The following is a 26,793-nucleotide window of genomic DNA, read 5'->3' on the forward strand; positions in this document are numbered from 1 at the left end:
TTTTATTGTTTCATCAGTATAATTTTAATCAGTAGGCATATTAATGTCACATATAGCTTTTTAAATTTTAAATATGTTTAAAAGCTATGTTTACAATATGAGATACCAAGAATACATAGTTGACATAGGTTGTATAGGTAATCATTTTGACTATGTAAGAAATATGATCAGAATAATGTTATGGTGAAAGAAAAAGACTTTCTTTTTAATCATTCACTTTCAGTACTGGAAATGCTCTACGAACACTTGACTCCAAACAACACATTTTGTTTCTGCTTCAAACCTGCTAAGTTATCTATTGCTGGCTTGATGATTGCATAGTTCAACATAAAAATGCATTCTACTCAAATTCTCAATAATAATAAGTCTGATTAGTTAGATAACTTCCCAATCATAAAAGCTTTTATTTTAAGACAAGTATTATGCAAATATAATGTGGAAATCAGACTCACTGTAATTGGGATAAAAAAACAACTCTAGAAGAACCCTGCACATGTGATACCTACTGCATTTTGGTGCATACTGTCTTGCATTCCCTACCTTTCTTCCTCCTCTTTGAAGTGCTGGATTAAAGTGTATTCACACTAGAAAGCTACACAGCAGGCTTAATATGAGAACTATGTGTTTAAGAAAACAAGACATTCTAAATAAGAAATCTCCAATTATTTTATGTTTTTACGACCTTTCTTATGAAGTGTTTTATGTGCAATAGCTGCAGATAGAAATAAACCTACATTTCACTCAAGCCCAATCAAATATATCAAATATAAAATACAACATAAAGCAAACTATAGAGCAGCAGTGATTCTTAGAGCAGCATGTGCAAAATTCAATATTTTGTTATCTAGTTACATCACTGTGGTCAGAAAAGAAAAGTGCCAAAACTCCCTTTTCCATTCCACTTAAACTGGTTCCCCACAATTGCAACAAACATCTCCTGTGACATTAAGTTGTCATCAGCTTGTGTGATCCCCAGTTCACTCAACCTTTTCTTCTTCATGTGGCCTTTTTGTGTAGAGACAGCAACTAGTTCATTTACAATTTCACAATTACCCTCAACTTGCTCAGAAAGGTCAGTTCTTACAGAAAGCTCCATTCTGCCTGTTGCACACTGAATCAGCTCTTCTAGATCCACTCTTTCAGCTGCATCTGCCTCTTCACTTGTCTGAATTTTAAGTGCTTTATTTTCTGGAGAAACAAACAAATTATAACAAAGTTCAATAAACAGTCTAACCAAACTAAAACATATATCTACACAGTCTGTTAGAGCTTTCAAGTTTTTTTCTGCCAAGGACTCCTGATATACCTGTATTTTACAAATTCTTTGCCATAAGATTCTCAACTGGCAGTTGTCTTACTCTTCATCAATTTTAAATTCTTTATTTACCTTCTTCATCCTAGAATCTCATTCACTCGACAGACATATCCTGGGTATTTACTGTCTGCTAGGCACTGCATTAGGAGCTAGGATGCAAAGATTAATAGATAGTGCTACTTTTCTTAAACTTCTAATCTAGCAGCTAATTTAGATGGGTCCCACAATCCCCAACCCCTGGTGTTATGTTCATTATTCTTTTTTTTTCTCCTTTACTTTTTTTGGTTGTAGATGGACACCTTTATTCTATTTATTTATTTTTTAAATTTTTTTGTAGTTGTAGATGGACACAATGCCTTTATTTTATGTTTATGTTTTTTTATGTGGTGCTGAGGATTGAACTCAGTGCCTCACACATGCTAGGCAAGTGCTGTGCCACTGAGCTACAGTCCCAGACCCTTATTTATTTTTATGCGGTGCTGAGGATTAAACCCAGGGCCTCGTACATGCTAGGCAAGTGCTCTACCACTGAGCTTCACCCCCAGCCCCACACTCATTATTCTTAAAGGGCAACAGAACTTTGCATTGTAATTTTGCAATGTACTAATCAGTTTTCTCCAGCTAGTTGAAGAAGAGGAAGTCAGAGAGATTTGCCTTCAGGGAGGTTCTCTGTAGCTAAGAAGGATTGAGACAATGAGACAAGGAGCTGAATATGATCCCCAACCAACAGCCAGCAAAAAAAACAGAGACCTCAGTCCTTCAACCTAAAGGAATGGATTCCGCCAGTGAAATGACATGAATAAGCTTATAAGTAGATTCTTTCACCAGAGCTTCCAGATAAAAATTCTGCTCACCTGACACCTTAATTTGCACACTGTGAGACCTGTGTGGAGATAAAAACTTCTAGAGATATAAATAGAGCAGATTCTCAAGAATAACAAGGACTACTATTTAAACTGCGTTAAACTTCCCTCATCCACATAAATGTCTAATCCCTATCTATAACTGAGATTTAATAGTGACCTGCATCATGGCTTAAAATTCATGAATCTCCACTGAGCTAGCTCATTTTGCTGCCAAGAAAGGCAGGTGACAATGAGACACTTCTACCAATGAAAAACAGAAGCAAGCTCCAGTATACCCCTAAGTAAATACAGCCTTCAACCTGGCACACTTACTTCACTGCCTCCTCCCTTAACAAATGCTAGTAGGAGCCACCACTGCTAGCATATACCTATCCTTATTCTATATATTTACAGAAAACCAAGCATGAAAATAAAGGGACTGTGGGGTCATAGAAACCACAATATCAAGTTTTGAATGAACAGATGAACTTGTTGACATTCAAAGTCTCTCTCACCCTGAGATTCTATTCTAACACTTTACCAAGCTCCTTTCTCTATGTCCATGCCTAAGCATGTTCTAGGAATATTTTTAAAGAGGGGAAGAAGACTCAGGTCCTAATCAGTTTAATGCTGAAATAAAGCAAACTATATATGGTCTTTATAGAAAAAATTACTAAATATAGCCTACCTTCAATTCCATCGTGGGCATTGTCTTGCAGTTCAGAGAAAATTGTAGGCTTCACCAAAACAACACCATAACCTTCATTATTATGTATGATATTATTTACCATGGATATTTTGGGAATGTCATAATGCTCATCTAAGAAGTCCTGTGACATTGAAAACAAATGTCTTAAGAAACTGTCATATTCAACATTGCCTGTTTTAAAAATCTTTTTTCACACCATTCTAAAAATAAAGTAGAAAATCTATGCTTATTAATACACTGTACCAGAGTGACATAGCGTTCCTGTCACTTCTGCATATCTAAAGACAGCAAAGCCCTTTCACAAGAAATCACCAACTACTTGTGTTATTTATATTTCTATGCTGTTTATGCTTTCAAAACTAGAAAGCAATAGAATCCAACAAGGAAATTTAATAAAACATAATTTCTTAGGTGAAACCATTCTAATCTTTAGAAAGAATGTATTTCAGCTAATGCTCACCTTAATGAGGATCCCCTCCTTGCAATGATGGATCCCATTGTCACTCAGGATACACTTACTCCCAGGATATATTTCAATACCAGCACCCTATAAGTTACAATTTGGGGTAATGACAATCAGTTTTAAAAAGATTTATTACAATGACTTTTTAGCCTTTAACACAGAAAAAATGTAACATACAAAGATAAAGTGTTTTACAGATGACTTTCTTTAAGTATTTCTTTTCTTTTCTTTTTTTTTTTTTTTAACCAGGGATTGAACTCAAGAGCACTTGATCACTGAGCCACTTCCCCAGCCCTATTTTGTATTTTATTTAGAGACAGGGTCTCACTGAGTTACTTAGCACCTCACTTTTGCTGAGGCTGGATTTGAACTCGTGATTCTCCTGTCTCAGCCTCTGGAGGCGCTCATGCACCACTGTGCCTGGCTTTAGGTATTTTTAATCAACATTTCTATTTGCTCCATTTCCAACAAATTGTTGATCATTTAACACACACACACACACAGTGGTTAAGAGTATCAAAACTTTATTTTTATTCCACTCTCATTCTAGACAAAATGACCATTCTCAAACATTCTCAATTAGTTGGAGAACAGTATGAGTCTAGTAAAATACTGAAATTTGAAGACAGAAATAAGATTCTGTTTTTAAAAACAAGACAATTTAAAATAACCCTACCATAATGATTTTAAAATCACTTCTATGAGTCAAGCAATGGCCTCTACTACTACACTCATGTTAAAATTAGCAGTTAATACAAATGTTACTTATTCATAGTGACCAGAGAGACCCACCATGATCCAATTCTCTCACATTGTCCCATGATACCACATGGTATCAACAAAAAAGTAACAGTAACTATTTATTGCTAATGTTATATTACATACTTTAGAAAACAAAAATCTCTATAATTAAGAAAGCATTTCATGGGTAGGGGGCCGGGGTTGTGGCTCAGTGGTAGAGTGCTTGCCTAATATGCATGAGGCACTGGGTTTGATCCCCAGCAATACATTATAAATGAATGAATGAATGAATAAATAAAAAATGTATTGTGTCCATCTATTACTAAAAACATTTTTAAAAAGAAAGAAAAAGAAACCATTTCAGAATATGTTAATTCACGATATCATTGATTAAAAAGTTATAATCATTTATGACACATCTACTGCATGGGTGCTGAATTGTTTTTCTGGAGTAGTAGTATACCATGAGAGTACATTTGTTATTACTTCCTCCTTTACAAATGGCTGAACCCTATGTAACACTAACCCTAACTCTTCTATGAAATTTTTTTTAATTGCTAATTAGGCTAAAAGATTTTCAGTGTAGGGTTATGTGCAAAAAGATTTAGAAGTACACTGAAAAAACATATATACATCCATAGATCACTTAATAATAGGGATATGTTCTGAGAAATTTGTTGTTGGGTGATTTTGTCATTGTATAATCTTAGCGTGTACCTACACAACCCTAGATGGTATAGCCTACTACACACCAAGGCTATATGGTATTCATAGTTGTATATGTCATACTGATATGCCATTATAAGGCACGTGAATATACAACAAAATAGTTAAAATTAAATATCAACCTATAATGTAAAGGAATAATGTAAAATTTTTAAAAGGACAATTTAAACCAGCAATCGCCTAGAAAATGAAGTGAACAGCTATTTGGCAGTTAAAAAGTAGTTGCCCCATTCCCACTAAATGTGATGAAGTACATGTTCCTATTCCTTCTGTTAGGTATAATCAAAAACGTAGGCAATATATACAAAACAAGTAGAAAAAGGCTGGGGTTGTGGCTCAGTGGTTGAGCACTTGCCTCACATGTATGAGGCACTGGATTCAATCCTCAGCACCACATAAAAAAAATAAAATAAAGATGTTGTGTCCATCTACAACTAAAATACAATATTTTTTTAAAAAGTGGAGAGAAGAAGGCAGAACTGCTTGGCACAAAGAATGACACCAATATAATAGTCAGTTCCTTGAATTTTCCTTCTGCCTCATAATCCCCACACTGAAGAAGCTAGTGATTCAGAAACATGAACAGACACAGAAAAAAAAAAAAAAAAGGATTGCTCTGTCTAGTCAAAAGACCAGACAACCTAAAGATAGAAAACTTTAGACAATAACAGCTCTATTCCAGCCAAATACCATAGAGGATAAAACAACAATAGCAGCCCCCATTCCCACTAAATGCTGGCAAAGGTCAAGAGGAGAGCCTAGACTTCTTCTGCTTCAACCAGACTGTAACCAGGTAACTTTTTCATCCCCAGTAGTTGGTACCAAGACACTTGGCCTAGCAGTGTCAGTAGAGACTACATGGGAAGTCCAGACTTTTACCTCCACCTGACATTGACAAGGGCCTTGCAACCATCCCCACTGGGGTGGTATCAGAGCAGGCCTAATGGAGAATCTGGACTTTCATCATTGCTCAGTGGTAATAAGACAAGCCCCAAGTACACAGTGTCATTGAAAACCAGGAGGGAAGCTGGATCTCTCACTTCCACCCAGCAGTACAAGTACCCCACCCAACCTGAGAATAAATCCTGCCCCATTCTCTTTATAGCACTCAGAGAAGCCCAGTTAAAACAGAAGATCCAACTCTCATAACATAATACAAAAATGTCCAGGTTTCAACTGAAATCATTTAAAACACCAAGAACCAGGAAGATGCCAAACTAAGTAAGACAATCAACTAATGTCAAAACTATAAAATGTCTAAGATGTTAGAATTAGTTGACAATAATATCAAAAGAACCATGATTTTAAAAAAATACTGCAATTAGCAATTGTGAACATACTTAAAGAAAATGAAAGTCTCAGCAAAGAAATAGAAGATAACTTCAGAACCAGTAGTATTTTTGTAGATTTTTGGTACAGATAATCACATCGCTTATAAACGGGGATTTATATGCCCTTTGCCTCCTTTTTCTTGCCTTATTGAACTGGCTAGAACTTCTAAAACTATGTTGAATAACTGTGGTGAGAGCAGATATCCTTACCTTGTTCTTGATTTAGGAGAAATATATTCAGTATTTCATCATTAAATATAAACAGCTTTTTATAGATATGCTCTATCAAGTTGAAGAAGCTCACAACAGATAAAAATGAGAGAAAATTTAGATCATCTACTTCTTCAACAGGTGAATAAACAAACTGAAATGACCACATGTTGGGCTATTTATCAACAATAAAACGGAAGAAACTATTGGTACATACAAATTCTGGATAAAACACCAAAGAATTGCACTAAGTGAAAAATTCCAAAAGGTTATATACTATGTAATTCCATTTATATAACATTCTTGAAATGATGAAATAATAGAAATGGAGAACAGATGAGTTTGCCAATAGTTAAGAAGGTTGGTGGGAGAGGCAAATGAGTTTGGCTATAAAGTGGCAACATAGGGATCTTTGCGGTGGTGAAAACATTCTTTGCTTTAACTGAACCAGTGTCAATATCCTAGTTGTGACACTGTACCATAGTTTTGCAAGGGAAACTGGTAAAGCGTATACATATGGGATCTCTCTGTATTATTTCTTATAATAGCATATAAATCTATAATTATCTCAAATTCAAAAGTTTTTTTAAAAAGCAACTGAGCTTTAGCTGTTACAAATTGTTTAAAAGTTATAATTTTAAGGATCTTAATTTATTTTTAAATTACCAAAGAGAAAATATGAGATTTATTATTTTTCTTCCTAATCTCCGTTTTAAAAATACTACAGTATATGCTTATGCTTAGTGGCTAAATAAGAAGATTTGGGCTAATTTAGTAGATATAAGTATCTAAACTTCTCTGAAGAAAGAGAATTGAAGTATGCATCTACATCTTGGTCCCATAGCTTAATTATTTAAAACTTAAACCAAATAATTACTTCCGCTATAAAAATGCAAATTATCATACCTTGGCACCATATAAATCTGAGTTCTTCATTAAAAATTCAGCTGATGTTCGTACTGTGACTCCTGTAGTTTCACATTGCAACACACAGTTTTCCAATGTAGTCTTGCCACGATGAATGACTATGATGAAAATATACAGTCAACTGCTTTAAGAAGTAATGTGACTATTCCAATATTAGAAATATCCTAGAGTTGACATTAAATATAGTCTAAGTATTCCTCAAGAGGTACCATTTAAACTGTTAGCTGAATTACAAATTCATAAAATTTAAATAATCACTATAGTGAGTTATTTTCTAAAACCTAAAGGCAACTTCCTTAGAAAATGACTTGACCTCAGAAATGCAAAAGCATCTATTTGTTACCAAAAAAAAAAAAAAAAAAAAAGCACCCTACACAAACCTATACACATACATATACATATACATATACGAGCAACTCTGCTAAGTGGCCTGGAAAGAAGAAGAAAAAGTCCAAAAAAAGTGTGTTACAGATTCTAGAAAACAATGTTTTGTGTTGCTATAACAAAATACCTGACATTGGTAATGTTAAAAAAAGAAAAGTTTATTTGGCTCATTATTCTGGTGGGTAAAAAATCCAAACAGCATGGTGTCTGGCAAGATCTTCCCAGCTGTATGACAACATGGAAGAGAAGAAATGACATCAGCTGCATACAGAAGGGAAACATGTACTACCAAGGAAACAAGAGAGTGGACATGGGCCAACCCACTCTCAGGAGAACTGATCAACTCCTGTGAGACCTGCATTAATCCATTCATGAGTGTGGAACCCCTGTGACCCAATTAGCTCCACTACATCCCATCTCTTAAAGATTCTACCATATCAACACCACCACCAAGCTTCACGCACAAGAACATTTGGGAGACAAACTATATCCAAACCTTAGCACAATGTCAAAGTAACAAGTTTCAGTCTAATGCTAAAATGAATACAAAGAACACAAAATACAATGTTGGAATGCTTTAAAAGAATTAATCACACAGAAAAGAAAATGATAATAAACCAACAAGTTTTCAAGAATAAGCTGAACTAGGAAACAAACAAACAAAAAATAAGCTGAACTATTTTTCACCTTAGGGTAAACTGCTTAACTCATCATGTTATGTACACAGTAACTAATCAGCCTTCCATATACTCCAGTGGTATTGAGTTACATTCTATCTTCCATAGAAAATAGTCTTTCGAAGCCTAGAAAAAAAATGCACCAAATATTCAGATACTTACTTAAGATTCCTTCTACAGCATCATGCTGAACAAATTTTATGTTTGAGATTTTAATATCCGCACCTGTGCAATCCACAAAAGTATCTCCTTTGCCTCTCTTTTCTATCACAATATCATCTGGTAGACCATATCCTAAGGAAGAAAGCAAGAACACTCAAGAAGGGAGTGGAAAACATCTGAACACAAAAACGTTAGAACAAATTTCACGAGTCCAAACATTTCCAAATGATAATTCGAGATAATCAATATTGGTTATATTTAAATAAAATCTCTTTCTCCACATACCTTGTATAATTTAAGTCAAGGTATCAAATTTTTAATAACAACCTTCCAATCTGTCCCCATATTAGAAAGACTGCTCTGCCAACCACCTTAGGTCAGTTCGCACTAAATTCACTTACAAAACTGCTATAAAAAAATAAATAATTCTAAGGCATTCAGCCCTTCTAAATTTTCCCCTAAGATTTTACGGCTCTAATATAAATTATATGGAATATATCTAGCATTTCTCAAAATTAGAACCTGACAAATCAACTTCAAACAGTTTAAGCTAATACAAAAAAAGGGTCTACTTTATTAACCAATTTTTTAAAAATCAGGTTTCATAAATCTTTTTCTTTTCTTTTTTCTTTTTTTTTTTTTTTTTTTTGAGATAGGGTGTTACTAATGCTGCCTAAGCTAGCCTCAAACTCCTGGGCTCAAGCAATCCTCCTGCCTGCACCTGCCCAGTAGCTGGGAATACAGGTGCACATCATTGTACCCAACAAAGTCTTAATCCAACTAATAATGCAGGCCAAGCCTCTGGATGCTCTTACAGAAAACTAGAGAATTTCCTTTCGTCATAAAACAGAAGCACACAAACAAAGCTGTAAGAAAAAACTCTCTCTAAAGAGATAGTTAAGTATCTGGATGTCTGGTAATTGTTTTTTCTAGGCTTTTCATAAAGAAGAGTCTTTGCTTCAGTAGATGAAAGTGGTAACAGCATTGAACAGGCAAAGCTACTTGAAGAGTTTAGACAAGCCTTGAGGGGCACTAAGACTCCAAACACAAGAATGCTACCAGGGTGGACATTGGATAATTGGATTGAGTTGTTTCTGATTCTTTGTATGTGTCTGTCTGTACTTTGCATATTTCCTATAACAATCATTGTTTATCTTCAGAAAAATAAAAAAATATAATGTATGGCCTAAGAGCAAGCAACAGATAAGAAAATATTAAACATAGACATAGACATAGATACATGATTATATTTTGCTGGGAATATTTTTCCGTTCCAAAAATTAGACTTCTTTTCCACAAACTACATATAATCTAGAAAGTACACTTCTTCCTAATGGTCTTAAATTAGGAAAAAACCTGAGATTATTATACAAATTATGTATTCTTAGCAGTTAAAAACAAAACCATCACCTAATTGAATAGATTTTTTAAACAAAAAAGCCCTACTCTAAGAGCTATTCACCCTGCACATATTTATGAAACCTGCCCACAGTAGGTACTCAATACACTTGTAACACTTGTTACAAGTGTTAGCAATGAATCACTAGTACTCCACACATTCACACTGCAGATCCCATCTGATTCTCCAATTCTTAGAAATGCCCTCGGTTAGTAAATTTATAGTCATTTTTATACTCACCCATCAGAATTCTATGGTTATTTATAACACTCTGGCAATTACATTATTATTTCTTCACCAATATAGAAAGAACTTTATCCACCAAACAATATAATATCAATGTTATTTTCACTATGCCAAAAAATAAAGTGTTTTTATTGCAGTGATTTACCCTGCAGATGTGTTTTTATATACATACATCTATGATAAATCAAATATTGGAGAGGAGAAAAAACAAAAATTATATACATAAAACAAAAAAGGGGGCGATGATATAGTAGTGAACAGCAGGAAATTAAACTCCCAGTCTTGCTTCCATTAAGAAGTTTTGACAAGATAAAGAACATAGCTTTAGCCATTTGTGAACAGCTGCTTAAGTCACAAAATGATATATGCTTTTTTTTTTTTTTTTGCATTACAAGCTTTATTACTAACTTGAAGCTGTTCTGGTAAATAGTTGAACAGGTGCATCTAAATTTGACTTTATAGAAATATGCAGAACCAAAATGAATAATTGTAAACTAAACTAAATTTAGAAATCATTCTGAATGAACTTTAAGATTATTACTACTAAAAAGTTGCTTTTAAGGGGTTGGGTTGTGGCTCAGTGGTAGCACGCTTGCCTAGCATACATGAGGCACTGGGTTCAATTCTTAGCACCATATACAAATAAATAAAGATCTATCAACTAAAAAAAAAAAAAAAAAAAAAAAAAAGTTGCTTTTAATACAACCTTCCAATATTGATGTTCTAAAAAGTATACTTTAGCCAGGATACAAAATGTAGTATTTATGACATTCAGTAAGCTTTTAAAGAATTAAGATAATTTTTGTACCAATTCAAGTTAAATGCACTTTTCAAAAATATCTCTTATAAAAATAAGCTAACTTTAAAACAAAACAAACAAAAAAATCAGGTACCAAGGTAGCCACAAAATGTATGGCCTAAGAGCAAGCAACAGATAAGAAAATATTAAACATAGACATACACATAGATATATGATTATATTTTGCTGGGAATATTTCTCCATCCCAAAAATTAGACTTCTTTTCCACAAACTACATATAATCTAGAAAGTACACTTCTTCCTAATGGTCTTTAAAAAAATATGCCTGTAAACATCTTCCCAACATACATACTGTCTCGAGGACCTATGATTCAAGTTGCTCAAACACTGGGTCAACCCTGAAAGCTTTAAATACCCTTAATGTTTCAAGGCATCTCACTTGAAACCAAATGGGTTGAAATTACATTCTTGGAACTTCAACACAATCATTGATTTACTGCTTATTTATATGTATGCATATAAATATTTATATGTATTATCATCCATACTCACCTTCCAATTCAATGGAATCAGCAATGGAGAATGTGCCATGTACCATGTAATGACCAGGACAAACAATAACAGTGTCACCTTCAAAGCAAGCATTTATAGCAGACAATGGATCTCTGTGGAACTAGAAAACAACAATATATTGCAATACGGTTGAACATTGCAACTTGAGTATTATTGCAAGTGTCTTCATGTCTGACCTTTAAAATGGAGCACAAACTGCATTAAGTGTCTCCTGTGATAGTGCATTGAGCCCCAAGCATGCTTTTATTAAAGTCATTATTGTTAACAAAAGACAGTGCTCTTACTATTTCTCATTTCACAGAAAATCAACCCTAGAAAGCTTCTATAAACACTTTGTAGAATGCATAAAAATCTGGTATGAATCAAAAGGCGAAGTCACCTGGAGCAAACAACCCCCCTTTTACCTGAACTTCTATTTCCCCCTCACAATGCTCTTCACAAAGCTTGTCCCTGAGCAGAGCCCGAAGTAGACCAGTCATCATGGTGGATGAGACCACATGGGTGACCTTCTGGCCATTTGGACGGATGCCCTTTGCTTGAATATTAGAGTTCTTCTGATAACCAAACACATATCTTAAAGAAACCAAATACATCCATTAATTCTCAGTAAGATAGCTAATAAGGACTAGTTAAGAAAAACAAAGACACACATACCTCAACAAAGGATTCTCAATGAGTTTTAGCTTTTGTTTCAACTGTTCAATCTCCGAATACAATTTTAATCCTTCCACCATGGAGATATTTTCCTGCTCAGAATCAGAATTACAATTTGACAAACTGCTTCTCAGATTTAGAAATTTCCTGTAACTCTCCTCACATTGAGACAACAGATTATGGTAGTCAACAACAAGTCCTGAAGGAACTCGGTCTTCAAGAATATCATAATACCTGAAAGTAAATTGAAATCCATTGCCTTCCAAGTAAATTTTCTTATCATTAAGACAGCTCATTTAGTTCTCAAAGATCCAGCAAGTTATAGTATATACTCAGGTATACGTTAAGTTGCTCTGAATAGCACTCCATTATAAGTGAAAGCAATTGGAAGTATGAAGAACAGCTTCATTAGGGTCACTAACTTTTCTTCTTTTGAGGAGTTTTTTTTTTTTTTCCTTAAATCCAAGCATTGTATTTTTAAAACAGTGTCAGTTCATGCTGCATAATGTGTAATCATTATCCAATAAGAAAGTATTTTCTCCTCGTATATTAAGATTCAAGCTGGGCATGGTGGTAAATACCTGTAATCCCAGCAACTAAAAGGCTGAGGCAGGAGGACTGCAAATTCCAGAAGAGCCTCAGCAACTTAACAAGACGCTGTCTCAAAATAAAAAAATAAAAAGGGTTGGGGGTGTAGTTCAGTGGTAGAGTACCCCAGGTTTAAACCCCTAGTAACACACATACACACAAAAAGAATCCTAACAATAAGATTTCAAGTTTTATTTGAGACTCGATTTGAGTCTTATTTAAGGAATTTGAGAGTGGGGATAGGAAGGGAAGTATCTAAAATTGTTTTACAATTTTTAAGATTACCAGATTTATAGGATTAAAAATGAGAAATTATTTAAATTATCTAGCTCTGCCTGCATTTAATGCACAAAAATTATCTCAGGAAGTTATTAGAGATAGCCTTTGAAATTCTGTAAAGAAATATCAAGAAGTATTTCTGGGTGCAATAAAATAATTTGGGAATGTATAAGTTAATGGATATAAAATTAATGAAACAGAAAAAAGGAAATCAATAGTTTTGAAAATAAAATATAAGATTACTGCCATTACATACAGTTTTTAAATAACTGCTTTATTTCTTAGTTAAAAACACACTGACTAGCAATGACTTAGGCCAGCGCTTCTCAACCCTAGCTTAATATTCAACTCACCTGGGGAGCTTTCAAAAATACAGATGCCTAGACCCCCATCCAGACCAATTAAATGGGTCTCTAAAAGTTGTTTTGGTTTTGGTGTTGTTTCAATGAACCAACATTTGTATCTCAGACCCATAATTCTTTTTTTGGAGTGCAAGTTCTAATTTTATTCTCATTGAAGCACTGCCTATTAAATTACAATTCATGAATACAAGAAAATAACTGGTCTTAGACTGCCATCTAGTGGAATGATAAATGAATACCACATTTAAGAAGGTCAGTGTAAAACAACAGTTTAGGATACAGAGTTAATTTTAAGTTAACTTAAAAAACTGAGCCACATCCCCAACCCTTTTTACCTTTTTATTTTGAGACAGGGTCTTGCTAAGTTGCTTAGGGCCTTGCTAATTGCTGAGGCTGGCTTTGAATTTACAATCCTCCTGCCTCAGCATCCACTAGGATTACAAGTGTGTGCCACAGCACCAGCTAGAAGTAATTTTTAAAGTTCCCTAGATGTTAATATAGCTAAGGTTGAGAACTATTGCTTTAGGTGATGATTTCATTTGTTTTGTTTTTGTTTTTGTTTTACTTAGTTATGCTCTGAATAAGATCAAGGAACAGAACCATAATCCTAAATAAATTTACACCAAATTATGGTGAACACTCAAATAGTATTAAAAACAAATAAAAAGTAATTCTTTCCCCATTTTTCAAGTAAATAAATTAGGCCAATCTTGAAAAAAAAAGAAGGCAAGGATTTCCTCTGCTTTGGTTAATCCATAATTATTTTTAAAGATTTAAATTCACTTTGCAAAGAAGAAATCAGGGAGCAAACAACTGACTGATCAGGTCTATTAAACTGTGAAGATTAAGGCTCAAATTTTAAAATGAGTCTCAGTATTTCTAACACCCATGGTAATCAGTTTATTTCTCCTCGTCATATTGATACTTCATGGTCTGGATGCAATGAACCAACATTTGTATCTCAGACTCCTAAATTCTGGAATGCTGTTTTGAATTAGAAAGGAAAAATATTTACCACACAGTATAAAATCAAGACAGTACGATTTGATTCCTTTTAAATCTTGTCTATTGACGCTCTATTCCTATCTTAGCTAAAGAACCATTTCAGATCTGCCTACATTTAATAAAATTCCAGTTTCTCCACCAAGCACTGTAGTTTCTTCTTCATAACCCAAACCATTTCTGCCTTATGCTTTTCCATCTGCTGGTGATATACAGAGTATGTATGTAAATCACTTCTTGTTAGCACATGCAAAGCTGTCAAATCAGAATACAATTTTTCTCCAAGATCGAATTTGCCAGACATGCATGATAGTCACCTACCATTACATTTCACTTCAATCAAAACCGATCATTACTGTTTAAGAGCAAATATCACAAACCAAGAAAATATTCAAGTTTATCGAAAATCTGTCATTAGAGTACATTGTGGGAAAACAGAATAGACACAATGAAAAAACTGGAAAGACTGAATAGAAAACATAGTCAATTTTTGAAGAGCTGAAATCAGACATACATAATTCTAAACAAGTAAGAATCGTTAGCCAGAGTTTCACATATTTTTTATTTTACTATTATTTACTATTGAAACCAAGAGAAACTTACTAAATCAAGTTGGATTCCACAAAAATGTGAAGGCTTACTGCCTTATCTTATACAGTCAAATCATCCTTCACACGAGAAAAAAATCATCTCCCATAATTCTTTTTTTGGAGTGCAAGTTCTAATTTTATTCTCATTGCAGCACTGCCTATTAAATTACAATTTATGAATACAAGAAAATAACTGGTCTTAGACTACCATCTAGTGGAATGATAAATGAATACCACATTTAAGGTCAGTATAGAACAACAGTTTAGGATACAGAGTTAATTTTTATATTTTTGTATGGAAAGGTTTTTCCCCACCAAAATATGATAAATTACAAAAATGTACTTTGGTATTTTGGAAATTTTCATTCTACCAATATTAATGATTTAATATTTTTAACTATTTGTCAAATAAAGCAAGAGCTTGCTTGACAAAACATTAGAATAAAACCATATACTTTAAAAGTAGTCTTTAAAAATTTAAAGCAAAGGAGTCTTCGGTAATTCAAATAATTTCACTATTTTTCTAACAATTGTCTTTAACAAAAGGCTTTTAACACACTAGCTCAATTGAATTTTATTCATATTCATAAATAGTGAGTTATAATTTAAATGTTCTTGAATTCTCTGCTTTTAAACTTAGTTCATAAATTTAAATGCTGGTGTCTAAACTTCACACAAGCTTCATCTAATAACTTGTACTATTTGTACACTGATCTGTTTTTGTCTATGACATCTGGGGCATGTGATATGTGTATCACACAGGTAGAATTTTAAAAAAAGGTTAAAAAAATCCATTTTGCAAACATATGAGGTCAGTAATAAATACTCACAATCTCAATCGAGGTTCAACACATCTGACAAAATAATCATACTCATCCTCCTCTTCTTCATCCCAACTCCTCCAAATGTTTTGGTAGAAAAATCTGAAAAAGAGCTTAGTGTCATTTAAATTCAATCACTGGCTCAGTATATTGGAGTTTTGGAGTGATGAGAACTAAAGAGAAAATCAAAACAATCCTACCATTTACAGCTACTTACAACTATTTTCACAACATTCTCTAATATATGTGAACACTGTGTTATTTGCTATAATTGACAGTCATGAGTCATATAAAATACAGATCTTCAGATCAGCTGGAAAAGTTTTTCCACAACATTGTTTCTGTTAGAACTTTCTTTTTATCGGGACTATTTATTGATTATCAATAATAAATAATATTATAATGCCATTGTTGAGATGGAAAAGAAGGGGGAGAAAAACAGGTTTGGGGTTAAAAATAAAGAGTTCTGTTTTTAAAGTGTTCCAGTTAAGATGCCTATTGATCTGCAAATGGATGATGTCCAGTATGCAGATGAATACAGAACCCCAGAGCTCTAGGGAAAGGTCAAGTGTAGATATAAATCTGGTAGGGGCAACATATTAATGGTATTAAAGCAATAGATGAGATCATCTAGGGACATAATATAAAGCAATAGTTCTCAACCCTGGCTACACATTAGAGTCCCCAGGGATGTTTTAAAAATGTATTCCCTGTTCTAGACTAATAAATCATAACCTCTCAGTATGGTGAGAAAAATCAGCATTTATATTTATATTTTTTTAAAGCTGCCAAAATGATTTTAACTTTTTTTTTAAAAAGTTCAAACACATACAACAGAGAACACAGTGTCATGAATACCGTGTATTCATCACCCTGCTTCAACAATTATCAACTCATTATCATCTCTACCTCACCCACTTATCTCTGCTCCTCCCCCATCACTCTAACACTGAATATTTTGAAGCAAATCTCACCAATATCATTCATAAATTTTTAGTATTGTCTATAAAATAAATCTTTATACCAAAAAGAAAGTTTTCATTCCTTATATTATTAATTATACAGTTAGTGTTCAAATTTTCCCAATTGTCTCTTGCTCTTGTTTTACAGGGTTTTATCGGGATCAGACAAGGGTCAGCTGTTGCATTTAATCAATATAGCTCTTAAATTATTTTATAGATTACTCCTTCCTCTTTTTTACCATGGAATTTACTTAATAGTTTCCCACACTCTGAATTTTGTTAATTACATCCCAATAGGGTCACTTAACACAGTCTTTTGTTTCCTTTATTTCTAGTAAAATGATAGTAACATCTAGTAGCTTGATCAGCTTTAGGTAAGATTTCTGGCAAGAATACCCTAAGGGAGGTATAATATATCTCTATCAGGAAGCACATAATGCCTGGCCATTCTTTTTCATGAGGTTAAAACTGATAGATGAATTCAGGCATTGTCAGCCTGATTTCACTCACTACAAAGTTCCTTATCAGTTTTTCACCTAGCAGCCATTGATGATCACTCCCTATAAGCTTTATGTTATTAGTGGTTATAAAATACTGATATTCTATCATTCCTTCTTCATATATTACTTGGAATATTTCTATAAAGAAAATAACCCAGATGATTCTAATGTGCTTCCAAAGTTAATCAAGGATAAAAGAGTAAATGGCTATTATGCTTTGAATATCCCTCTCCAAAACTCATGTTGAAATTGAAATGCCAATGTAACAGTATTAAGAAGTCATGAGAGGGCTGGGGACATAGCTCAGTTGGTAGAGTGCTTGCCTTGCATGCACAAGGCCCTGGGTTCAATCCCCAGCACCACACACACACACACACACACACACAAAAAAAAAAAAAAAAGAAGTCATGAGAGCTTTATCATGCTCTTTACTAATCTCCAGAACCATGTGCCAAAAGAAACCATTGTTTATAGATTTACCCAGTCAGTGATATTAGTATAACAGAAACAGACTAAGACAATGACATAGGACTGATCCCTGGGAAACTCCAATATTCTACAGTTTGAGCACAAGAGGAAAGCTGGCCAGGATGACTGAGAAGCAAGTCTGAGATAGCATCTGAACAGCAGTGTCCCAGAAGCTGAAGGAGAGTGTGTTAAGAAAATGGGAATGACCAGATGCCCAGAATGCAGCCAACCAAGATGAGATCAGAGAAGTATCAACTGGATATGAAAACACAGAAGTCTTTAGCAACCTTGAGCAAAATTTCAGTGATGAAGTGGGAGTATTACTAGAATGCCAGGAAGAACATGTGACTATATATAACTTTTCAAGTTCTGCTGTGAAAAGGAAGGAATGCAGAAAATGAAGCCAGGTCTTAATTCTTGTAGATTAGGTGGTGGGTCTCTTCACCATCTGAAGAATGGTTTTTTTGTTTGGTTGGTTTGGTTTTTTTTTCGTTTTTTTTTTTAACTTAACTTCAAGATGCCTCATTTAAAAAAAAAAAAAAAAAATCTCTGCTTTTTGCACTCAGAATGAAGTCCTAAGCTTGGTGATATTACAAGAATTAATATTCTAACTCTAAAGCACATCTCCTGCCTCAGAGTCCTTACATGTAAACTCCTAACTTCACAAATTCTTTCAAACTTCCATGTAAGATGCTGGTCAGAAGCCTTCCAACTTCTCCACCTGGTAAACTTAGATTTACATTTCATAACTCAGCTCAAATATCCTCCTTACCAGCATGTTACCAGGCACTTACTTATCATTCACATCAGCACCTCTTCCAGTGTTTATTCTTTCAATCCAGAAACTTGGGAGTTAGTCTTGACTGTTTCCATATCCAGTCTTACCTTTCTCAATCCTCACATCTTCCCCACCATGTCCCAACCACTCCACTTTTTCATCAGGCTCTATCTGTCCTCTCAGTATTCCCACTTTCTTTGTCTTGCTTCTTAATTGACCTCCCTATTCAATCTCCCTCCATTCATTTTCCATACAGAAGCTAGAATGAACTTTTTTTTGAGTAGGGGGGAGGCCAGGGATTGAACTCAGAAGCACTCAACCACTGAGCCACATCCCCAGCCCTTTTTTTGTATTTTATTTAGAGACAGGGTCTCACTGAGTTGCTTAGAGCCTCACTATTGTTGAGTCTGACTTTGAACTCGCAATCCTCCTGCCTCAGTCTCCCGAGCCGCTGGGATTAGAGGCATGCATCACCATGCCCAGCTATATAAACCTTTCAAAGCATAAAACTGATCATATTCTCTCAAGAATGAAAACTCTTCAATGGCTTCCCACTCCTCTTAAAGACAAAAAAAAAATGATTAATTGGCTAACAAATCCCTATACCTTTGACCCATGCTAGCCTCTCCAGCCTGGTTTCCTGGTTCTCTCCCAGCACTGTGTTCTGACCTTACTGACCTTTCAGTTCCCTAAACTTACTCAGTTCCTGCACCTGTTTCCTGCACCTGCGCCTCCTTCAGCTAGCCCTTCAGACCCAACCTCAAATGTCATTTCCTCAGGAAATAACAATAGAACCTAACCTAGTCTTTGGAAACTCTGTAATTCTTCATAGCACTCAATGCCATTTCCAATCATAGATATATTTTAGGGTGGTTATGTCATCAAGGCTCATAGCACATGTTTAACTAACAACTTCCTGATGATGGTGCTTGGGTCAGCTTTGTGTACCAGTCACACTGAGGACCCAGCACTCAAATATTTATTGAATCATTAACAAATGAAAATCCTCTTAATTCGACCTTCTCTGATCAGAATCTGAGCTCTCCAAATGAAGAGTAAATTGAGCCAGGCTCCTCTTCAAACAATATAACCAATCTAGGTACTTTTCTTTCCACTAACTTCTAACATCATAAAAGAGATTAGTTCCTAGACTCCTAATTTCCTAAATCCATCAGTTATAGCTTTACCTTCAATTGCATCAATTGACAGGTTTTCTTTTTAACAAAAGAAAAACACAAAGAAGTTATTTTGGCTTTGGACAGAAACCAGTTCTTCAGATTTATATTGCTTGGCCTAATACTGAACATCTAGAGCTAAATGTTCTTCCACACAATTAGAAATTTTCCACGAGATGTCAGAAGCAAAGTCTGAGACATTCTGCTTCTTTGTATTCAACTTAAGTTAATCAGGTTAACTCACTAATGGTATAGAAACTGGAAAGTGTTGGTTCTCTAAACATTAGTAACTCCATTTTGGTTCTGGGACTCTACCTTGACCCGAAATTGAAACTGCCAAGAAAAAGAAACTTAAGATACCCTGTTCCCGTAACACCACCCCTGTCAAGGGGTGTCCCCTAAACACAAAAAACTGTTGTTACCAAACCACCTGCACCCAAGTTCAGTTCTAGCTTGCTCTTTTTCCTTGTCCAAAAGATATTTAAGTTTCCATTCAAGTAATACTGGCTGCTGCGCCATGCAGAAGGGCAGCCTGGCAGATATTTTCTATCAATAAACCTTTGCTTGAACTCAGAACTATGTCTCTCTTAAGTTGAAAACTCTACAAAGAAGCAGAATGTCTCAGACCTTGCTTCTGACATCTCATGGATATTTGTGCCAGCTACCCTAACAGAAAGTACTTATTCAACTACAAAAACATCACACAACATTATTACTATTATGATCATTACATTATCTAGTCTTCCACTTCCTAGAGGAATATACATCCATTTTGAATTAAAAGTAAGCTTTCTTTATATAAGAAGATCAGAAAAAAAAAAAAAAAAGAGCAAGCTGTATTAAGAGCTATTTGATAAAAGACTTATCTGAAGTATTTTAAAAGCATACCAGTCAATCCAGGTATCATGGGCTGGCTTTCTCACTTAAGGGACAAAGAAGAGAACACTTGTGCAAGTGGAAATAAACCATGCCAAAAAGGACACATGAACACATCCTCTAAAAAGATTCAGAAAGCAACCTGAGAAAATACCTTCTAACCAGACACATCCTTTAAAAAAAAAAGTGTATTGTCTTATCAACACATAGATCATACTATACCACTTTCTTTACTTCCTTTCCTTTCTTTCTATCCTCTTATATTCAAATACACCAGCCAAAAGCCTTAGCATCCACAACTTTCAAGGCAGTTTCTAAATCTATACAAACCAAATTGAGAATCTCCTATCTTATGTTAACATTTGGGGAAATTCAGTGAAGGCTAAACAGGTATTCCTTATACCAGTCTTTTCCAGTTTCTTATATAAGTTTGAAATGATAATAAAATGAACATTTAAAGCATTTTTTCTTTTTTAAATTTTTAATTTAATAAAGATTCTCCTACGGGCTAGAAGTGTGTCTCAGTGGTAGAGCACCTACCTATCAGGCACAAGGCCCTAGGTTTAACCTCCAGCATTGCAAAAAAATAAAAAATAAATAAATCAAGATTCTCCTAATCTTTGAATATTTTAAAATATTATAGTGACAGCCAGGCATGGCCGTGCACACATGTAATTCCAGCAACTTAGAAGGTTGAGGCAGGAGAATCACAAGTTCAAGGCAAGCCTCAGCAACTTTGTGATACCCTGTCTCAAAATAAAAAATAAAAAGGCCTGAGATGTAGCTTAGTGGTAACGCATCCTTGGATTAAATCCCCAGGACCAAAAAATACACACACACATTGCGGTGACAAAGTTTACATTTTGAGTTTTTAAATCTTGTCTCTAACAGAGACAAGAACATCACTTCATCCAAAGTTTTGGGCCACAAGGTTATTTTTACCAACTTCTCTTCCTACCTGACATGCTCAATTGCAAGGGCTGTCTGGTCAAATACTCCAGAACCATCAAACACCACCCACAACTCATGCAGGGGCAACCGACATTCCTTCAGCTCCAGGAGCTCTTTCACACAATCCAAGGTAAAAGTGTTCACTTCAGAGTCACAGACATAGGGTTCAGCAAGCTTCACGACTGCCTTCAAGGCTGCAAAGTCCACATCTGTAACCTAAAATTTAAAATGTCACTTAACACATGTAAATCAAAATTAAGATACACATACAAAACACTACTGATAGCCTAATTTTTTTAAAAGCTGGAAATGGGGACGGGGAGTCTTCTTTTGTAATATAAAGGGAAAACAAGAGGGGTCTGGCTTTTACCTTCATGGTGTTTATATTGTAATCAGGAAGAAAAATAAATAAGATGGTGATAAGTATGTGACAGAGAATAATAAGCAGGTATGATGACCAGGTTTTGCTGGGATGACCAGGCTAAGTCACCTCTAAGCTGAGAAGAATAAAAAGGAAGCAGCAATCTAACAGCAAGGAAAGTGCAAAAGTCCTGGGGTAGACACAAGCTTCACATCTGGAGGAGAAGAAAGGCAGTGCTTCTTGCTGGAACCAAAGGGAGTAGACTGGGAGTGAGCAGAGGCAGCAAGAGATGAGAAAGGCAAAGTGACCAGGACACAAAGGACATTGAAGGAACTTGGATTATACCTGTTCTCCAGCACAGTGAGAAGACATTAAGTAAACACTAAGCCCTTGGTAAGTGCAATGCATTAGCGGTTTTAAATAGAGAAATGGCACACTAGTCTTTTAAGACAATGCCTTTGACTGCTTTTAGAAAATTGATTGGAGGGGAAGAGGAGCATTACCATAACTAAATTAACAGATCTGAACTTCAAGTAAGGACATCAGCATAATCCAAAATTTAAAAATTCGCACAGAACAGCTACAACCCACTTCTTCATACATAATCACAGCAGTATGGGATGTCATTTTCTAAAGGAGCCACGGCCACACTGAATTCATACTCCCTGGTTTAACAGGGCTTTTTGTGGTTCAGTTAACAAACACTGAGAAAAACTCACAGCTAATATTAGAATGCAAGTTTAATGTGAAGGGCCCAGTCAGTTGAAAAATAAGATTGTTTTATTTTTTGCAGTGGGACACACTAGCAAGAGATTAACCATTAACCACATTCCTACAAATTTGTTAGACAAAAAAAAATGGATGAGTTTTAAAATGCCTATTTGGTTTAAGCTACTTAATGGGCTAAACTAAGAAGGTAAAAAAAATTAATTAAAACTCTGTTGACTTCATAATTAGGCCTCCTTATTTTTCAAATGATCTCAAATACCTCCTCCACTTCCTAGGTTTATAATCCATTTCCCCTTGTCAAAGGACACTGAAATTTAAACCACCTTAATTTCCTGGTAGCTCCTCCTCAGTAGCTTTTAAAATTTGCGGAACACTTCATACACTGGAACCGCTTAGAACACCGTGGCAATTAGATGAGAAAAACATGCCATTTTCAATCAGCTCATAAACTTTAATTAAAAATAAGCACTTTGGCTATAACAGTCTGAAGTAAGTGCTTAGAGCTAAAGACAAATATCTTAACAATAGAATTAAATTTACCTCAACCAACACCTCAAACACATTAGTGTGCCAGACTGCCCGCCATCCAGATGGTTCAAGGACCTTCTCCAAGAACTCAGCTGTGAATTCCCTTACTTCAGAGGCCTTGCAGTCAGCTACAAACAAATTAAACACAGTAAGAACTGAGTATGCATAAATCAGAGAGAAGTCAATAAATTCATTTACATCTACTTTCTCAAAACCAACAATTGGCAATCTCAGAAATTGAGACAGACATTCTACTTGTAACTAAAAAGATAAAAGAAGGAAAAAACAACCTACTCACCTAAAATGTAATCTTGATAGGCTCTGAATCGTTCATAGAACAAAAGTTGACTTGTTTGGAAAATTTCTGGGAAAAGAGTTTTTCCTTCTGGCACAAAACTTTGTAAACTAGTGACTGGCTTATCGGGGTAGCTACAATCACTGCATGACTCTTCATCTTGGAACAAACCTAAAGAACAACAAAAACAAGTAGGCTCAACTATCCCAGGTACTTCTGTACTTACAGAGTGCTTCTATTTTCACATCCTTATTTAGTAATTCCAAACAAAATACACAAAAGGATTTGAGTATGAATGTTCTACTCACTTCTACCACTGTCAGAAGAAAATAGCTTATAAAACAAAAGTATCTCAAAATCCAAATTCTATTTCAAAACAATAAAAAGCTTAAGATTTTTTCAAAGGTTAGGATTTTGTTGTTCTGTGAGGTTTGGGGGGAAAACAAAGGAAGACTGTTTTCTAATTCAGTGGAAATCATCCAAGTTCTCCTTTAAAGGACACAGTGGATTTTTATTTTTACTGCTATAATTAGCAAGTTATAATAAATATCTTACAGTTGTTTTTTTCCCCAAAAAATAATTCCATTAAGCTATATTAAAAGAGGGAACTGATAGTCCCTCTCAAATGAGTTGAAGCCTCCCTTATTTTCCACAGTGAGGTCTGTCAATGGCCCCTCAATAAAGAGGGATGAAAGAGCCTTAATAAAGCATAAGATTTACTTCACTAAGGCTACTAGGTTCCTCCTCACCAATTTTAATGACTGTCTAAGGAAAAGAGCAGAAAATGCAAATCACTTTAGGTTTGGCCTGTATATAATTATGTTTCACAAGGTGTGATATAGCCAGTGGCATATCTAATTCTGTGTAGAAAGATGTTTTTAACAGACAAAACTGTTGCTAAATAAAAAATGCCAAGGTGGCATTTAGACTGGCAGAGTAGTTTCCAGAGGCAATTTTAGGAAGTTAAGTCTGTCATGAGCAGCAGTCTATCTTTCCACACCTTCCTTTATTTTCAGCTTCCTTTTCTCCTTCCTTACATTTATTTTTTGCCCCTGTTCAGGCTATCAGAATTACTCAACCCCACAGATGACCAAAGTGTGTTCAAAGTTCTGCTGTTTACAAACACTGATGCACATAAGCCAGAGAGGGCTTACTATCTGGGCGACAATTTCTCTATTCCCCAATTTCCTTGCCTATAAAGGGAAGGTAAAAATAGTATGCCCACTTCAATTAGGAGTAAAAAAACATCATTTCTTCATCTTTTACAGTACACATGCATGTTTTTGTTTATAAACAACACCATCCTTTATGGCTATTTTGTTTTTTATCTCTTTTTCTACCTTTACAGAAGTAGAAAAGACAAATAAAAATTGTATATATTTAAAGTGACATTGTGATGTTTTGATAAGTATATATTATGAATTACCACAATAAAGCTAACATTTCCATCACCTCAGTTTCCTTTCCTTCCTTCGTTTCTCCCCTGCCCCTTTGGATTTGTTGTTGTTGTTTTGTAAGAACACTTATGATCTACTCTTATAAATTTCAGATATACAGGGGCTGGGGCTCAGTGGTAGAGCACTCGCCTAGCATGTATGAGACACTGGGTTTGATCCTCAGCACCACATAAAAATAAAAAATAAAGATACTGTGTCCACCTAAAACTAAAAAATAAATATAAATTTTTTTCAAATATACAATATTATTAACTATAGTCATCATTAGTTCATTAAGTTTCCAGAACTTATTCATCTTATAAGTACAACTCTCTGTCCTTTGACAGCTCTTTATTTTCTCCACCTGATGGTAACCACCATCTATGCTGTTTCTCAAAGTTCAGCTTTTTTAAGATTCCATGTGATGTCATGTAGCATATGTCTTTCTTTACAACCACTTCAAAAACATGACTCTTTACAGTTATCTTACTTCATCTTTACTGTAGACAGAACTTTTGGCTCTGTTTTCCAAGGGGGGAAAAAGAAGCTAATCAACTTTTGCCAGTTCAAAAGATACATTAATAATTAAGTCACACTTATGTTTTCTCACTTGACCAGAATTCTTTCCATTTCACAACACAATTCAAAGTATTAAAGAATGTAAACCAGCTTAAAATGTCAGAAAAACAAAAAAAAGTAAATGGTGGTCTGGGGATGTAGCTCAGTAGAAGAATGTTTGCAAGACCCTGTTTTCAATTCCCAGCACTTCTACCGGCAACTGCCCCCCATTAATGGAATTTCCAAGAAGAGACAGAATTATGGAACGTGCATTCTATTTCTGAACTCTGTCCCAAATTGGCTCCCCTACCTTTAGACAGGTCATTTGCCTTCAGTGTTCAGAAAAGATAACTAGGCCAAGTATTATTCAAGGTTACCTTTTTCAAAAAAAGGGGAAGTGTGATTTATGATCTCCTTTGAGATGCAGATGAAAAAAAAAAAAAAATCTTTGCTCAACTGATAAGCTCAAAGCTTCCGGTAACCCTTCCAGGCTGAGAATTCCTGGCCTAAGTCCAACTTCCTCCAGTCTCAGGAAAGCTGAGACCAAAGAGGGTGGAGATGGGTAACTGTCCCCGTGTACCTCACAACTTTGACATCCTGAGAGTGGGTCCAGGCCTGGCACAGCCTTCTCCGCCACGGTGGCCAGCAGAGTCCGCCAGGTCTGCGACCCAGGGGCCTGCCAGTGTCCCGACGCCCCAGGCCGCCACGGAGACTGTCCGCCCGGCTTGGGGGTGCTCACCTTTCTCCAGGGGCTCCGGCTCCTCCTCGGCTGCCCAGTTAGTGCGCTCTAGTGCCATCGCCCCAAGCCCCAGACCTCCACCCGACGGCAACCCGTCAGCCATTTCAAATTTCCGCGGGCGACCGCCCCGACTGGAACGCGATGACAAAGACGCTTCTGATTGGATAAATCGGCCGAGGCTTTTCCCCGGAGCCCCGCCCCCTGCGGCGTTCGCCAACCCCTCTGCAAAGCCTAGGCGCCCTCTACCGGCCAGGGGGACCGCTGTTCTCTTCCAAATTCCCAGTCTTTGGCTTACTGGGACACACTTACTGGGCCCTCACTCTCCAGGTCTTCTTCTTGTTCTCTGACTACTCCTTCCTCCCCTCAGATGCCCTAAGCCTGGGTGTGACTTATGTCTTTGGCTTACTGGGACACACTTGGACACAGTTGAATTGGGACATAGTTTGGCATGATTTCTGAAAAGCTATCAAGGCATACCTGGAAAGGGGTAGGGGCCAGTGGAAAATAGTATATATCTAGAATCAAAAACATAATATTTAGACTTGTTTGACTCATTACTAGTGGTATTACCTTGGTCAAATCACTTCACCTCTCAGAAAATGATTGTAGGATGAACTGTTAATAGGATGTTGACCTAGGTGGCCCCCAAATTTTCACTACCAAAAATCAGCAT

At 35.5% G+C, this 26,793-nt stretch overlaps 1 protein-coding gene across 3 annotated transcripts; it reads right to left on the reverse strand.

Annotated features, from left to right (window-relative positions):
• On the reverse strand, window positions 1–26,246 carry Shcbp1 (SHC binding and spindle associated 1). 3 transcript variants are annotated; one of them, XM_046435136.2, is made up of 13 exons: window positions 26,121–26,246; window positions 23,391–23,558; window positions 23,105–23,220; window positions 21,482–21,690; window positions 15,774–15,866; window positions 12,123–12,356; window positions 11,873–12,041; window positions 11,448–11,568; window positions 8,491–8,622; window positions 7,247–7,365; window positions 3,330–3,416; window positions 2,849–2,990; window positions 1–1,188 (listed from the first exon to the last, which is right to left on the reverse strand). In XM_046435136.2, exons 1-13 carry the CDS (start codon window positions 26,221–26,223, stop codon window positions 863–865), a joined length of 2,019 nt encoding a protein of 672 aa, XP_046291092.1. In that variant the 5' UTR covers window positions 26,224–26,246; the 3' UTR covers window positions 1–862. The 3 variants fall into 3 exon arrangements, with proteins under 3 accessions (XP_046291092.1, XP_046291093.1, XP_046291094.1); XM_046435137.2 differs by lacking the exon at window positions 26,121–26,246 and adding an exon at window positions 23,943–24,114; XM_046435138.2 differs by lacking the exons at window positions 23,105–23,220; window positions 23,391–23,558; window positions 26,121–26,246 and adding an exon at window positions 21,845–21,972.
• Between the last annotated feature and the right edge of the window lie 547 nt (window positions 26,247–26,793).

Source organism: Marmota monax, unplaced genomic scaffold, assembly GCF_021218885.2.
Source record: "Marmota monax isolate L192 unplaced genomic scaffold, Marmota_monax_Labrador192_F-V1.1 WCK01_AAM20220418_F8-fsc00024, whole genome shotgun sequence".
NCBI lineage: Eukaryota > Metazoa > Chordata > Mammalia > Rodentia > Sciuridae > Marmota > Marmota monax.